This window comes from Geotrypetes seraphini, chromosome 5 (assembly GCF_902459505.1).
Source record: "Geotrypetes seraphini chromosome 5, aGeoSer1.1, whole genome shotgun sequence".
Lineage (NCBI taxonomy): Eukaryota > Metazoa > Chordata > Amphibia > Gymnophiona > Dermophiidae > Geotrypetes > Geotrypetes seraphini.
This window is the reverse complement of record NC_047088.1, coordinates 121,949,508-121,966,311: the sequence shown is the minus strand read 5'-3', so window position 1 is coordinate 121,966,311 and position 16,804 is coordinate 121,949,508. Positions and strand designations below refer to the sequence as shown.

Here is a 16,804-nt window from a genome sequence, read left to right as displayed (position 1 = left end):
TACTTAAAGTGCAATTTGCCCCCTGTTTTTCTTTTCTTTTTTTCTTCTAACCAAAAACTGGACTTAAACGGGTTCACTATTGAGGCTACCCTTTCAGATAAAGCACCGTATAGTGATTCAAAATACACTGACATCAATCTTCCATTTATGAAAACTAAAATCAACAACCATATATATTGTATGCCACACTAAACCACATTGTATCTTAAAGAACATTGTATCTTAAAGAAACCACATTGTATCTTAAAGAAACCATGTAAAGACTTACTAGATGCAGTGCGTGTTCTCCTCACTCCAGTGTTCGACTCTCAAAACAAATGGCGTGTGTCTACGTCAACTTTATGTGCTGCTAACCCTAAATGTAATTGATATCATCTGATTATGCTGGTGACCAGTGTTCCCGCTAAGCTGCGCTGGGGTGCGCTGGCGCTCAAAATATTACCTCGCAGCGCACAAGTTTCTCGTCACAGCGCACACAGTGTAGAGCACAGTTCTTCAACCGCCGGTCCGCAAACAAAATCTTGCCGGTCCGCGAAGGATTCGGTCCCCGCCGCAACGAAAGGCCGGCGTCAGCTGACTTGCAACTTCCTGTTGCAGTCGCTGTGCCGGGACTCCTGCCTTCCACCGCGTTTGCCTCCTGCCTTGTCTCCGCACCTCCAGACCAGCAGCGGCAGCTGTGTATGCTTTTAACTTCGGCACAGAGCTGCCCCTAATCAATAGTTTAGCGCGGTTTCATAAGGCAGCCTCGGGGCCTTTGCTAGGCCGGCCCACATCGCATCATCGAAGCGGGCCGGCTATCAAAGGCCCCGAGGCTGCCTCATGAAACCGCGCTAAACTATTGATTAGGGGCAGCTCTGTGCCGAAGTTAAAAGCATACAGAGCTGCCGCTGCTGGTCTGAACTCTTGGGCCGCTGAAGGAGGGCAAAAAGCAGCTGTCCTGGAGGTTTCCCTTCCTCTCGCCTTTACAGGTTCCTTTTTTCCACCTTTTTTTTTTTCCTTCAAACGGCAACGGGCCCCAGCATCGACATCAATCAAGTAAGTTCCACTGTCAATCAAGCGGTTCTGCTCGGCCAAAGCTTCCCCTGTGACATGAGCCACCCTCAGGGGAAAGAAAGTGACCCACAAAGGTGAGGGGAAGGGGGGCAGATGATGGAAGTTGGGGGGGGGGGAGAGAGAGAGAGAGAGAGAAGGGGCAGATGATGGAATGGAGGAGATGAGAGAGAGAGAGAAGGGGACAGATGATGGAAGTGAGAAGAAGGGAGAGAGAGCAGAAGGCAGATGGATGTCAGTTGAGAAGGGAGAGCAGATGCTGAATGGAAGTGGGGAAAGAACACATACTGGATGGAAGGAGGAGATAAATAAAGGGGGAAGAAAATAGTAAGATAATGGAGGGGTGAGGGAAAGGGGTGACAAGCTGTGTGTAGACACAGTGAAAAGAGGGAAACGGGACTAAATAGTAAGAAAGAATTTAATTTAGATGGAGGCAGAAAATAGAGAAGGAAGACCAGAGAAGAAAAGGGAAGAGAGAGCAGAGAATGATCAGATCTGAGTGGAGGAAATGAGAAGAGAGATATGCTAAAAACCACAGGGGGGAGGGAAGGATAGAGATGCCAGACCATGAGGGGAACAGAAGGAAGATGATGGATGCTAGACCAAATTGGGGGGTGGGGGGGGCAGGAGGAGAGATGGCAGGGAAAGACAGACAGTGAATGGAAGGGGCAGATGCTGGACTGAAGAGACAGAGAAGGTTATCATGCTGCTGTACCGGGCCATGGTACGCCCTCACCTGGAGTACTGCGTCCAGCACTGGTACTTTAAGAAGGACACGGTACTACTCGAAAGGATCCAGAGAAGAGCAACTAAAATGGTTAAGGGGCTGGAGGAGTTGCCGTACAGCGAAAGATTAGAGAAACTGGGCCTCTTCTCCCTTGAGCAGAGGAGATTGAGAGGGGACATGATAGAAACATTCAAGGTACTGAAGGGAATAGACTTAGTAGCTAAGGCAGGGAGAACGAGAGGGCACTCTCTAAAGTTGAAAGGGGATAGATTCCATACAAACGTAAGGAAGTTCTGTGGTAGAAAGCAACATATTTATTTGGCTCATAACTTGCTGGCGCCCGATATTTTTAGCTCACAGTGAAAAAAGTTTGCTCACAACACCCGCCCGCTTAGAGGGAACACTGCGTGGTGACACTAATTGTACAACCATCAGACACTTTGAAATACGGAGCGGGAAGGCGTTCAACTCCAGCAGATTCTAGTAACGATGTTCTAATCATATGCACCTGATGTGATACACCTGTGTGTGATTTGAGCCACTTTAAGTGGGAGGATATGTGGGGTGTCCTAATTTATTCCTCAGTTAGAAAACACATACTTGCAATATTATGCCGATATGGCAAACTGTCTAAAAAAAAAAATCAGTAACGTGTATCTCATAAACCTGACATGCTAGCTGAATTTCAATTACAGATTTGAAATCAAGTCATTAAATTAACTAAAAACACTTCTTAAGTTCTCAGTAGCAATAAAAAAAACGTTTTTTTGTTGATCAGTAGGAGGTATGAATAAGTGGCACCCTTCTTTTTGATGTAGTATATAAGACCACATAACTGTTTGTCTGGCCTTAATTAATTTTTTTGGCTATCTCTGAAAGCCTTTAGAGAGTTCCATACTGCCCTTACCTTACTGAAGACATTTCTTGTGGGCTGATCAAAAACTCTGGGCGTTAAATGTATTTTAGAAGCATCCATGGCAAGGTCAATTTATAGAGGAAGAATCTATAAAGAATTCCTTCAGCCAGATTTAATTAGTCCATCCACCAGGACATAGGAAAGTCTTTGAAAGGTCTAATAACTATATCCTGCAAAGCTCTGAGGAGCCTAAGGCTATTTTGACCAAAAAATTCAGCTGTGACATTCTACAGGAGTTAAAAGTAACATAACTTCAACATGCCCGCTGACTAATGAAAACTGCCTGCACCACAGAAAACTGCCTGCATTGTTGTTTTTTCTAGCATGAAAAAGCTAGACACAATTAAAGCAAATGCGTATCAAACGATGCCCCAGCAATATACCCTAAAAATCAATATACCTGGAGAGATAAGGCTGGAGAGGGGCAGTTTGGCAACCAGTCAAGGGTCAGAAACAGGAAATGTCAGGATAAATCAGTTACAGAACAGGAACCAGACTAATGGAGCAGCATGCTTAATGGTTAGTGCAGTGGACTTTGCCCTAGGTACAAAAACTTCTGATTGTGAGCCCGTTAAGGACAGATAAAGTACCACATGTACAAAACCAGGTACACCTAGTAGCACTATAAAAATGACATTACTTACACCTAGAAACACTTTAGAAATGATTAGTTGTAGTAGTAGTATGTTGTTGCTTACCTTATACTGACAGGTAGACTTGCCAGAAAACTCAGGAGAAAGGGATCTCATTCTCAGACTAGGCCATTCATCCCCCACCACAGAACGACGCAGGGAAACCTTATTTAATTGCTGAATATAAAGGAAGAGAAGAAACTGGAGCGTGTCTACAGAAAGCTGAAAAACAGAAACCATACTGCTAAAATTAATATGTACACAAAAAGAATCCTTGCTTACTTTCTATTAGAAAATGGGCTCCAAATGTTATGCCTATAGCTAGGTTAATATTTAACCAGTCATAAAACAATCTTCCAATATGAACTGGAGTTTAGGATCTATGCTCCATAAGCAATGAAAGTACAGTGGTACCTTGGATTACGAGCATAATCCGTTCCAGGAGCATGCTCATAATCCAAAATGCTCGTTTATCAAAGCGAGTTTCCCCATAGGAAATAATGGAAACTTGCTTTGATGTGTTCCCCCCCCCCCCCGAGAACCGGCATTGCTCCCCTCGAAGGCCCCCCCCTGCGATCAGGCACCCCCCCTGCCACGATCCGACATCCCCCCAACACAATTGGGCACCACCCCCCCCGCCGCTTCTTACTCTCATCTGGGCACTCTTGAAGATCGGCCTACTCGTCTGCTGGGCCTTGAGCATGCTCAGATGCTCAAGGCCCAGCAGACGAGTAGGCCGATCTTCAAGAGTGCCCAGATGAGGGTAAGAAGCGGCGGGGGGGGGGGGGGCCCAATTATGTCAGGGGGGATGTCGGATCGTGTCGGGGGGTGCCCAATTGTGTCGGGGGGGGGTCGGATCGTGGCAGGGGGGTGCCCAATCGTGTCGGGGGGGTTGCCGGTTTGAAGCAGGGGGGGTGCCGGATTGCGGGGGGGGGGGGGGGGTGCTCGTAAATCGAGCCATGCTCAGTTTCCGAGGCACCGATTTTGCAAATGTTTTGCTCGTCTTGCAAAACACTCGCAAACCGGTGCACTCGTAAACCGAGGTACCACTGTACTTCTAAGAGTAGACATAAAAATATATTAATATGAGAACATTTGAATGGCCTCAAAAGTGCTAGTTTTAATCTTACAGGATCCAGTCGGGTTTTCAGGATTTCCCCAATGAATATGCATGAGATCTATGTGCATGCACTGCTTCCAATGCATATTCATTGAGGAAATCCTGAAAACCCGACTGGATTTGGCCCTCAAGGAGGGACTTTGGGGACCCCTGGGCTATACAGTAGAGCACAGTTACTTACCGTAACAGGTGTTATCCAGGGACAGCAGGCAGATATTCTTAACTGATGGATGACGGCACCGACGGAGCCCCGGTACAGACAGTTTTAGAGTGATTGCACTCTAAGAACTTAGAAAGTTCTAGGTGGTCCGCACTACACATGCGCGAGTGCCTTTCCGCCCGACGGAGGCGCGCGGTTCCCAGTTAAGATAAGCCAGCTAAGAAGCCAACCCAGGGAGGTGGGAGGGTCGTAAGAATATCTGCCTGCTGTCCCTGGATAACACCTGTTATGGTAAGTAACTGTGCTTTATCCCAGGACAAGCAGACAGCATATTCTTAACTGATGGGTGACCTCCAAGCTAACAAAGAGGGATGGAGGGAAGGCTGGCCATTAGGAAAATAAATCTTGTAAAACAGATTGGCCGAAATGTCCATCCCATCTGGAGAATGCATCCAGACAGTAATGAGAAGTGAAAGTATGAACTGAGGACTAAGTAGCAGCCTTGCAGATTTCCTCAATAGGTGTAGATCTGAGGAAAGCCACAGATGCTGCCATAGCTCTAACCTTATGGGCCGTGACAGAACCTTTCAGTGCGAGTCCGGCCTGAACGTAACAGAACGAAATGCATGCAGCAAGCCAGTTGGAAATCGTTTGTTTAGAAACAGGGTGACCCGGCTTATTAGGATCAAAAGAGAGAAAAAGCTGGGGAGACGATCTGTGAGGTTTGGTGCGCTCTAAATAGTAAGCCAAAGCATGCTTACAGTCCAAAGTATGCAAAGCCTGTTCCCCAGGATGGGAATGAGGTTAAGGAAAGAAGACTGGTAAAATGATGGACTGGTTAAGGTGAAAGTCAGAGACAACTTTAGGCAGGAACTTAGGATGAGTACGAAGCACCACCTTGTCATGGTGAAAAACAATGAAAGGTGGGTCAGCCACTAGTGCATGTAACTCACTGACCCTCCTGGCAGAGGTGAGAGCGATAAGGAAGACCACTTTCCAAGTGAGAAATTTGAGATGAGCTGTGGCCAATGGTTCGAATGGAGGCTTCATTAAAGAAGAGAGGACCATATTAAGGTCCCAGATAACAGGAAGAGGCTTAAGAGGTGGTTTCACATTGAAAAGACCCTGCATGAATTTGGAGACCAAAGGATGAGCAGTGAGAGGTTTTCCGTGAACGGGCTCTTGAAAAGCAGTAATTACACTGAGGTGGACTCTGATGGAGGTAGATTTGAGACCAGAGTCAGACAAAGAGAGCAAATAGTCCAACTCTTGTTCCACCGCCAACGAAGTTGGATTATGCTGATGAAGAGGACACCAGGAAGAGAACCGAGTCCACTTCTGTTGGAAACACTGGAGAGTGGCCGGCTTCCTGGAGGCATCCAGAATATGACGAACAGGCTGAGAAAGGAGTGTATGAGCCGAACTCAGCCTGAGAGAAACCAAGCTGTCAGGTGTAGAGATTGCAGGTTGGGATGTAGAAGGGACTGCTGATGTTGAGTAAGCAGAGTAGGAAACACTGGTAGAAGTATGGGCTCCCTGGAACTGAGTTGAAGAAGAAGGGAGAACCAATGTTGCCTGGGCCACCGTGGAGCAATGAGAATCATGGTGGCTGTCTCCCTTTTGAGTTTGAAGAGAGTCCTCAACATGAGAGAGAGAGGAAGAAAGGCATAAAGAAACCGATGCGTCCAATTGAGGAGAAACGCATCTGCTGACAGACGATGAGGGGAGTAGAGTCTGGAACAAAATTGGGGCAGTTGATGGTTGTGAGGCACTGCAAATAGGTCCATCTGAGGAGTGCCCCATTGAGCAAAGATGGACTGAAGAGTGACAGGATCGAGAGTCCATTTGTGAGGTTGAAGAATTCTGCTGAGGTTGTCTGCTAATCAATTCTGTTCGCCCTGAATGTAGACAGCCTTCAAAAAGAGACTGCGAGCTGTCGCCCAAGACCAAATCTTTTGTGCCTCCTGACATAACGAGAGCCCGTCCCACCTTGTTTGTTGATGTAGTACATGGCGACTTGGTTGTCTGTGCACAGAAGAAGAACCTGGGGAGAGAAAAGATGCTGAAACGCCTTGAGAGCATCAAGTTCCAGGAAATTGATGTGATGTAGACGCTCCTGGACCGTCCAAAGACCCTGAGTACGAAGATGGTTCATGTGGGCTCCCCAGGCATACGGGGAAGCATCTGTTGTGATGATCATGTGATGAGGAGGCAGATGAAACAGAAGACCTCTGGAAAGATTGGAGGAGTTCAACCACCAGTGCAGAGACTGCCGAAGAGACGATGTCACAGATATGTGTCGTGAACATGGATCTGTTGCCTGCCACCATTGAGTGGCCAGGGTCCACTGAGGAGTATGCAGGTGAAGATGGGTGAGGGGAGTAACATGAACTGTCGAGGCCATGTGTCCCAAGAGTACCATCATCTGTCTGGCCGAAATGGTACACTGGAGGAGCACATGATGACAGAATTGGAGGATGGTCTGAAGACGATCGGATGGAAGAAACACTCATGAGAGTGGTGTTCAGGATCACGCCAATGAATTGAAGTCGTTGAGTGGGAATGAGATGAGACTTCGGGTAATTGATTTCGAAACCCAGCAGGTGAAGAAAAGAGATGGTCTGGTTGGTGGCTTGAACGACTTGCTGAGATGAAGGAGCTTTGATCAACCAGTTGTCCAGGTAAGGAAAACCCTGGAGATGGTGAGATCTCAGAAAGGCAGTCACCACTATGAGACACTTTGTGAATACCCAGGAGACAAGGCTAGGTCGAAGGGTAGCACTTTGTATTGATAATGACGGTGACAGATCAGGAATCTGAGGTACCGTCTGGAGGTCAGATGGACAGGGATGTGAGTATAGGCCTCTTTGAGATCTAGGGAGCATTGCCAGTCGCCCTGATTGAGAAGAGGGTAAAGTGTGGCTAGGGAGAGCATTCTGAACTTCTCCTTGACCAAACACTTGTTGAGGTCCCTGAGATCCAAGATGGGCCTGAGATCTCCGGTCTATTTTGGAACTAGAAAGTACCGGGAGTATAATCCTTGCCCCCTCTGATCTAGAGGAACTTCCTCTATAGCAGGGGTGTCCAATGTCGGTCCTCGAGGGCCGCAGTCCAGTCGGGTTTTCAGGATTTTCCCAATGAATAAGCATGAGATCTATTTGCATGCACTGCTTTCAATGCATATTCATTGGGGAAATCCTGAAAACCCGACTGGATTGCGGCCCTCGAGGACCGACATTGGACACCCCTGCTCTATAGTGTTCAGAAGAAGAAGGGATTGTACCTCCTGAGCCAATAGGGAGGATTGAGAAGTGTTGAAAGCAGACTCTTTTGGAGGACTGTCTGAAAATTTAGAGAGTAACCGTGATGAATGATGGAGAGAACCCATTGGTCTGAAGTGATGAGTTCCCAACGGTTGAGAAAAAACTGGAGACGTCCCCCGATAGGCTGAGGCAGAGGAGATGAAGGGGGGAGACTGGCTATGTCCTGAAGAAGCATGTCAAAAAGGCTGAGCAGCTTTAGGCGGAGCAGTTGTTTTCACAGGTTGCTGCTGTTGTGGACGAACCTGTTGCTGCTGCTGCTGACGTGGTCTACGAGGCTGGGCACGTGGCTGAAGAGGACGAGCAGAATAACGTCTATGATAGGAAGACTGCTGTCGAAAAGGGCGAGACGGTGGAGGTGTGTTTTTGTTTTTCAATAAAGTATCCCACCTGGCCTCATGAGTCAATAATTTTTGCGTGGTGGTATCGAGAGACTCTCCAAATAACTCATCACCCAGGCAAGGAGCATTAGTGAGGCGGTCTTGGTGATTGACATCGAGTTCTGAGACCCGACACCTAAACGCCGCATGGCGATAGCCATTGCAGTAGCCCTGGAAGTGAGTTCAAAGATTTCGTAGATAGAACGGACCAGGAACTTCCTAAGTTGGAACAAACTGGAAGTATACTGCTGAAACAAAGGGACTTTACGTTCAGGTAAATATCTTTGGAGGGTAGAAAGCTGCTGAATTAAATGTTGCAGGTAAAAAAAAAAGTGAAAGGCATAATTACCTGAACGATTGGCCAGCATAGCATTCTGATAAAAACACTTGCCAAATTTATCCATGGCCTTACCCTCTCTGCCAGGAGGGACAGAGGCATACACACTAGCGCCTGCAGCTTTCTTTAGAGTAGACTCTACTAGCATGGACTCATGCGAGAGCTGAGGCTTGTCAAACCCTGGAATAGGATTAACTTTGTAAAGGGTGTCAAGCTTACGGGGAGCTCCAGGATTGGTTAAGGGAGTTTCCAGGTTTTTATAAAAGGTTTCCCTCAGAATGTCATGGAGGGGTAACATCAGAAACTCTTTTGGAGATTGGTCGAAGTCCAGGGCATCAAGGAATGCCTTGGACTTTTTAGAGTCAGATTCTAAGGGAATAGACAATGTCTCTGACATTTCCCGTAAGAAACTGGTAAAGGAAGTCTGATCAGGCTTACTCCCAGGCTCACGGACAGAGGGGTCATCCTCATCAGAAGAAACCTCATCATCGGTACCGAGAGGTTCTTCAGAATCATCCCATAGGTCAGGGTCTCGCACCGATGGTAGTCGCCCTCGAGAGACCGAAGTGGAGGTGTCACTATGCAGGGACTTGCGCACCGACTTGCCCGACCGCATCGATACAGTACCCGGGGAGGTATGGGAAGTGTGGCATCGAATCGGCACCAAAAGCGGTACCGGCTCGGAGACCGACTGGATGGTACGGTGTGCGGCTTTCGGTTCCGCTGACAATACTGGCATGGATACCGAGGAAGCCAAATGGACCGGTGCCTAAAGTGTCGACACCGATAATACAGGCTGAGCAACAATCGGTACCGAAGACTCAGACCGAACAGGCACTGGAAGATTCGGTGTCAATAGAGCAAGGAGAAGTTGTTGTAACTGCTCCTTGAGTTGGACTTGCAAGATAGCCGCTATGCGGTGGTCCAAGGAAGGCATCGGTACCGCTTTCTTTTTCTTCGGTACCTGAGGTGCCGCTTGACGCTCTGGAGATGAGGAGGCCGATGTCGAAGCACTCACCTCAACAGGAGCGGAGCGTTTACGAAGACGCCTCGTGGTCTGCAGGACCACTGCGGATTCGACCGGAGGGCCCACCAGGGTAGGGGAAGGCTTGTTAGCTGGCTTACCTGGAGGATGCGACACCGAAGAAAGTTCTTGCGGTGTCGAAAGAGTCGGCACTCATTTGGTCGAAGCAGCCGACGTCGGAGTGGATGTCGAGGGACCTTCCATCCCGGCACCGAAGAGAAGTTTGTGTTGAAGTTGTCGACTCTTCAAAGTGCGTTTTTGGAGAGAAGCGCAATGGGTGCACGATGAAACCCTATGGTCCGGACCCAAACACTGGGACAGATAGGGGAAAATGCTTAAGTACTTGAATAAATTCATGTAAACCGTTCTAAGCTCCCTTGGGAGAACGGTATAGAAAATTGAATAAATAAATAAATAGGGCGAGCACACCGTTGACACTTCTTGAAACCCGACTGAGGGGGCATGGAGATAAAAACGGCGGCTGCAAAATCGAAGACCGAGGCTTCGATGATGCTAACAGGCCCCCACCGGGGCCAACCGATAAAAGAGATAAAAAGAAGTTTTGTGTGGTTTTTTTTAAAATTTGAAGGGAAGAAAATAGAAAGGAAGTAAACTTTCACAAAAAACGCGCGAGCGGGAAGGTGAGGAAAAAGATTTTCAACAGCTGTTGAAAAAAACGCAGAAACTAAGAAACTGGGGACCGTGTGCCTCCGTCGGGCGGGAAGGCACTTGCGCATGCGCGGTGCAGACCACCTAAAACTTTCTAAGTTCTTAGAGTGCAATCACTCTAAAATTGTCCGTACCGGGGCTCCATCGGTGCCGTCACTCATCAGTTAAGAATATACTAATTCCCCTTCTACTAAGCTGCAGTAGAGGTTTCTACTGCGGCCTGAAGCACTAAATGCTCTGACACTGCTCCAATGCTCATAGAATTCCTCATGCTCATAGAAATGCTCATAGAATTCAGAGCAGCTCATAGCATTTAGTGTTCCTCACTATGGTAGTAACTTCTACTATGGCTGAGTAAAAGAGGGACTAAGTGTATTGTGATTAGAAATATAATTTATATAAAATTACATTGTGCTGTATTGTCAGAGAGCCACACCATACTATAGTTAAGATGGAAAGATTAGGTTCTTACCTTTGCTAATCTTTCTTGTAAATCCATACTCTATTCCTGGACAAGTGGGTTATGTATCCCATTTTGTAAGATCTTGTATAGGAAGTGTCATTTACATATATATGATCCTCCACTCTTACATCAGGACTGCCCTCTGACTTCCAGTTGGTACAAAAGCAGATTCACTGTTCCCTCTAAGCTGAGCAGGAGTCCTCCACCCACAGTCTCACCAATAGAGGGTGCTGTTTTACTGTCACATTTTTCAATTGTGAGGGACAGGCAAGTTCTGCAGGACTCGGGCCGGCCCGGACACAGATAAGTGGAGGGGGAGGGGATACTCTCCAAGAAACAAGTCTAATCTGCTCCTATAATCATGCAACAATCATGAACAATCAAAACAGGTTTAGCAAACATAATAAACCATAAACAACAAGGAAACACAGCCTGCACTAACAGTTTGGCACACATCAGCGACAGACCCTCTACAGCACTCAAAGTCCCTCCTTGAGGGCCACAATCCAGTCAGGTTTTCAGGATTTCCCCAATGAATATACATTCAAAGCAGTGCATGCACATAGATCTCATGCATATTCATTGAGGAAATCCTGAAAATCCAACTGGATTGTGGCCCTCAAGGAGGGACTTTGAGACCCCTGCCCTAGAGCAAAGTGCATGCAACTTATGTCCACTGAGATGCCAGGGTCCACTGAGGAATTCTGAGGTGAAGTCTGGCAAAAGGAGTCACGTGCACTGTGGAGGCCATGTAACCTAGTAGTACCATCATGTATCCCGCAGAGATTGAAGAGCAGGAAGACACTGCATAACAGAGTTGAAGAAGAGCCTCCAGACTGTTGCGGAAGGAATGCTCTTAGTTGAATAGTGTCCAGAACAGCAACGATGAACTGTAGATTCTGAGAGGGCTGAAGTTGGGATTTGGGAAAGTTGATTTCGAATCCCAAGCTTTGTAGGAACCATGTAGTCCATTGGGTCACTACAATAACCCCCTGAGATTTTGAATCTTTGATGAGCCAGTCATCTAGGTAGGGAAATACCTGAAGACCATGTTTCCTTAGAGCTGCTGCTACCACCTCCATGCACTTGGTGAACACTCTGGGAAATGAAGCCAGGCCAAAGGGTAGCACTCTGTATTGGTAATGCAGATTCCCCACCTGAAATCTGAGGTACTGACGGGAGGTCGGATGATTGGGGATGTGAGTATAGGCCTCCTTGAGATCCAGAGAATTTATATAACCAATCGTTCTGATCTAGAAGGGGGTAAAGGGACGCCAGGGACAATAAGCAAAATTTTTCTTTCACTAAAAATTTGTTGAGAGCCCCGAGATCCAGAATGTAATGTAATGTAATTTATTTCTTATATACCGCTAAATCCGTTAAGTTCTAAGCGGTTTACAGAGAAATATACATTATAGGATACAATAAAATAAGATAAATAAATAAAGAATTGGTACTTTGAAATTCCCTTACTGTCCCGAAGGCTCACAATCTAACTAATGTACCTAAGGACAAACAAATTAGCAAATAATAGATAGGAAAAATAAAGAATAGAGGAAATGAGATATAAAGCATCCTAACCAGAATACATAGAAAACATTGATCTCATTACGGCCATATTCTTTTGAAGCAAGTGTACATCTCAGCAATAATAAAGTGGGTAAAGTAAATTAAATTAAAATTATTTGAATTAAAACTAAATATATATAAATAAATTAAGAGAGAAACCAAAAAAACGTTAGACAATGGAATTCTAATGAAAATTTAAAATAAAGATGTAAAACAAAATAAATAAGAAACAGTATAATAAATGAAATTTTAAACACGATGTTATAAGAGTCAGGAGGGTCTCAATTTCACTTCAGTCAGATCATCATTCTCAGCGTCTCTAGTCCATCAGCCGTTTTAACCGATCAACCGCCACCATCATCCCCAGCACACAACCACAGGACACCTCCTCCGATGCAAAAGAAACCTCCCCCAGTCTCCCCAACGGCCAGCGCGCTGAACAGCTCCGCCTCCACACAGATCACGCCGACCCCAATCAAATGCCCCCCGGTCCGGATTGCGTCCCAATCCGCTAGCCCTCGCTCCCGCAGACACCGCCTCCCACCACACCACTCCCATGAGAATGGGCCGCAGATCCCCTGTTCTGCTGTTCCAAAGGAACTGGCTCGATGGCATGGAGACGAAGCAGAGCTTGAGCTTCCTGAAAAAGAAGGGAGATCTGGGATAGATTGGAAGGATACTCTCTTGCAGGAAGCTCTGGTGGAACTGAGTGAAATGAAGAGAGTATCCTTCCCTGATTATTGACAGCACCCAGAGATCGGATGTAATGGTCTCCCATCGGTGGTAATAAAGATGGAGATGAACTCCTATAGGGGGAAGGGAGGACAGAGGCAGAACGAAGGAGGTTATGCTCTGTTTTAGACAGTAAAAAAGGCTGCACAGCCTTAGGTGCAGCAGAAGGCTGAGGTTTCTGTTGCTTCTGCTGCTGCGGTTTCTTGGGAGGTGTTCGAGTGTAAGGAGCCGCCCTTGGAGTATAATAACTCTGGAAAACCAGAGTAGGGCGTGAAGGTTTTGCAGGAGCTGGCTTTGACTTTGGTCTGACAAAGGAAGCAAAAGATTTTTCATGTTCAGACAACTTCTTAGTGGCAGCCTCTATGGATTCATCAAAGAGGTCATTGCCCTGACAAGGAATGTTAGCCAGATGGTCCTGAAGATTAGGATCTATGTCAATGGTACGAAGCTAGACCAAGCAGCGCATTGCTACAGAGAAAGCAGTGGCCCTGGCCGACAGCAAAAAAGCATCATAAGATGACTGGAGAATATGCAATCTGAGTTGTGACAGAGTAGCAGCGACTTCTTGGAACTCGAAATTTCTATGTTGATCCAGGTTCTTCAGAAAACCTGGGAGAAGATCAATGAGGAACTTGAGATAAGTAACAAAGATAAAGTTGTAATTGAGGACTTTGGAGGACATCATATCATTTTGATATAGACGGCATCCAAACTTGTCCATGGTCTTACCTTCCCTTCCAGGAGGAACTGTAGCATAGACCCTGGAAGGATGGGGTCTTTTCAAAGAGGATTTCACAAGAAGGGATTGGTGAGATAATTGCGAATTCTCAAATCCTTTGCAATGCAGAGTTCTAAACCTCGAGTCCAATTTGCCTGGAACAGCAGGTATAGCATAAGGAGTCTCCAGACAACGTTTGAAAGTTTGAGACAAAAGCTTGTTAAGAGGAAGCTTAAGTGACTCTGCAGGAGGTTGAAGTAGAGGCATGACCTCGAGATACTCCTTAGAGTATTTAGAACCAGCAACTAACTCAATTTCCAGGTCATCAGTCATCTGACGAAGGAAGGACGAGAAAGACAGCTGATCCGCTAAGACCCTGCCTCGAGAGGGACTCGATGACCTCGAGCATGAAGGTGAAGCCTCTCTGGAAAAGTGGCAATCTAAAGAATATGGAGACTTGGAGGAGGCAGTGGAAGCAGACACTCGCAAAGACTCTGCTCCTTGCATAGAGTGTGAACCTTCAGCTCAAGGCACAGGCAGGGACTCGACATCGCAGGAGACTGCCGATTGCCCAGGCTGGATTACAGGAGGTAGCGTCGAGGCAGAACCATATTTGCTCAGTAACTGAACAAATTGCTGCTCCAACATGGTCTGGAGAGAAGCCTGCAAAAGCGGATCCGCGTCTGAAACCGGACCACTTACTAAGGCTAAAGGCTCCAAGGTGGCAGTGGAGATGTGCTTGGAGGTCTTGGAAAGCTTGAAGACCACCGCAGGAACTTTATGCTTAGGTATCTGACCTGAGGAAAGCTCAGGGGAAGATAAAGCAGGTGTACTCGAGGCTAAAGACGATCCAAACGTGGACGGTCTGATGAGACTCGAGGTCGGAGTCATGGAATCAGAAGGACCCTCGCTGGAAGGTGGGACCAAGGCAGCACTCGAGGTCGAGGGTGTCACTGAAGAGTCTATTGTAAAGAGTTTCTCCACTAAAACCCGACGACGTTTAAGGGCTCGAGGTTGAAGAGTAGCACAGCGCTCGCATGACTTAGGACTATGGTCAGGCCCAAGGCACTTGAGGCACCAGCGGTGTGAGTCTGTGAGAGAAATCGCATGCTGGCACTGGCCGGGACATAAGAGGGAAGATAGCCGCTGTGAAGTCAAAGCCCACAGGCTGCGACCGCGCAGCCTGGCCCACCAGTCAGTCAATGAAGAAAAATAAAATGGTTTTTGTTTTAAAAAAAAAAAAATGAAAATAAAGACAGTAACACAGCGATTCGCGACTAAAAAGAACACAAACCGTGGTGAGAGAATGCACGAAGTTGTCAGCATAGCTATTGCTAGCATTCAGCATTTTCATTTGGCATAACTAATGTCAGCAAAGGCCTATGGGAAATTATATCAATCTCACTCTGGAATGGGCCCAACCCGACCATGTGCCTCAGGCCCCGCCCCCAGGAGGGACCTAAGGCTCCCGGGCCTATTCTGATTGGCCCAGGCGCCTTAGGCCCCACCAGTAGGCGGAGCTTTGGGACGGATGGGTCAATCCGGCCTCATTCCGTCGTTGGCTGCCTGCCGGACAGGCGGGTTTGGCTCCCGTCTGTCCGGCCAACTACAGAAAGGTACGGGGAAGGGGGGTGGGGTGTCGTGGGGGTCGGCCAGGGGGGTCGCGGGTCGGCTGGGGGGGCGGTCGGAGGTTCTTGGGTGGGGCGGTCGTTGGGGGAAGGGGGGTTTGCGTCGAGGGCAGGAGGGCCTGGGATCCCTCCTGCTCATAATGTAGTGCGGGGTGGGGGTAGGGGGTCGCCGTGGCCAGGAGGGTTTGGGCTCCCTCCTGGCCCGAACAACTAGGGGGGGGGGTCGCCAGGGCCAGGAGGACTTGGGCTCCCTCCTGGCCCGATATTGTCGGGGAGTCGGCGGGGCAAGAGGGCTTGAGCTCCCTCTTGCCCCGATCGTGTCGGGGGTGCCGCGGTTGGCTGGGGCAAGAAGGCTTGAGCTCCCTCTTGCCCCGATCGTGTCGGGGGTGCCGCGGTTGGCTGGGGCAAGAGGGCTTGAGCTCCCTCTTGCCCCGATCGTGTTGGGGAGTCGGCGGGGCAAGAGGGGAAGCAGCAGGACACCGGTAGGAGCTTCTACATGATGGGGGGGGTCGGGAGGCTGTGGGGGTGCGAGCAGTCCTTCAGGGTGGGGGTGCGTGCGAGCGGTCCTTCGGGGTGGGGGTGCGAGCGGTCCTGCGGGGGGGGGATGAATCAGACGTCGGGGGGGCATCAGGCTTTCAGGGTGGGGACAGGACTTCAAGGGGGAGAGGAGAGTCGGGCAGCATGCGCGGTATACAAAAATTTCTGTACATAATTTTGTGTTTTCCGCGCGCTATACCCGTGTGCGCGTTTTACACGGGTGCGCGTTATCTACGTGAAAATACGGTACTTTTCTGTAAGCCTATTTCTATAATATATTCTTTATGCAATCACCTCTGGCTGTGTTTCTTATTTGATTCTACTCCTGGTGAATCTTCTGTGAGGGAACTGAACCTGGGACCTGGCGTGTGTAAGGGCGCCTCTCACATAACCCCTACAACCTAATATTGTGGGGGCCACTCCAATCCTTACATTTTGGGGGCTTGTCTCGGTCCTTCCTGATGATTTCATTTGGGTAAGTAGAATTCAAATTTTTTTTTTCCTTGTATGCACTGTGCAATAGGATTATTGGCTGCCTAAGACAAGGTGAGAGATGGTATTTTCCACTCAAAAGACCTTGTGCAGTATAGACAGAATGAGAAAGAAATCAAGTTTCAAGTTTATTTGTTATTTGATTAATCGCCTATTACAATTACTAAGCGATGTACACATAATAAAATAAATTTCTAAAATGTACATAAAATAGAGAGTAACGTTAACAAGGGTATAAAATCATCAAAAATAAACTAATTAAAACAAGGTAAATAATACAAAAACAAGCAAACAATAGGACAAAAGGGGAGGAAATACAATGTTCGATAG

At 47.6% G+C, this 16,804-nt stretch overlaps 1 protein-coding gene across 4 annotated transcripts in view; it reads right to left on the bottom strand.

The window, feature by feature from the left end:
* The window catches only part of TBCCD1 (TBCC domain containing 1), a 510,277-nt gene that overhangs the window by 306,193 nt on the left and 187,280 nt on the right, over window positions 1-16,804 (bottom strand). For all 4 annotated transcript variants that reach the window (XR_004539667.1, XM_033946897.1, XM_033946899.1 and 1 more), the window contains one exon: window positions 3,392-3,547. Coding sequence is in view for 3 of the 4 variants with exons in the window: in XM_033946897.1 (XP_033802788.1) it covers window positions 3,392-3,547 (156 nt within the window). In the remaining variant the exon portion in view is untranslated. The remainder of the gene's footprint in view (window positions 1-3,391; window positions 3,548-16,804) is intronic.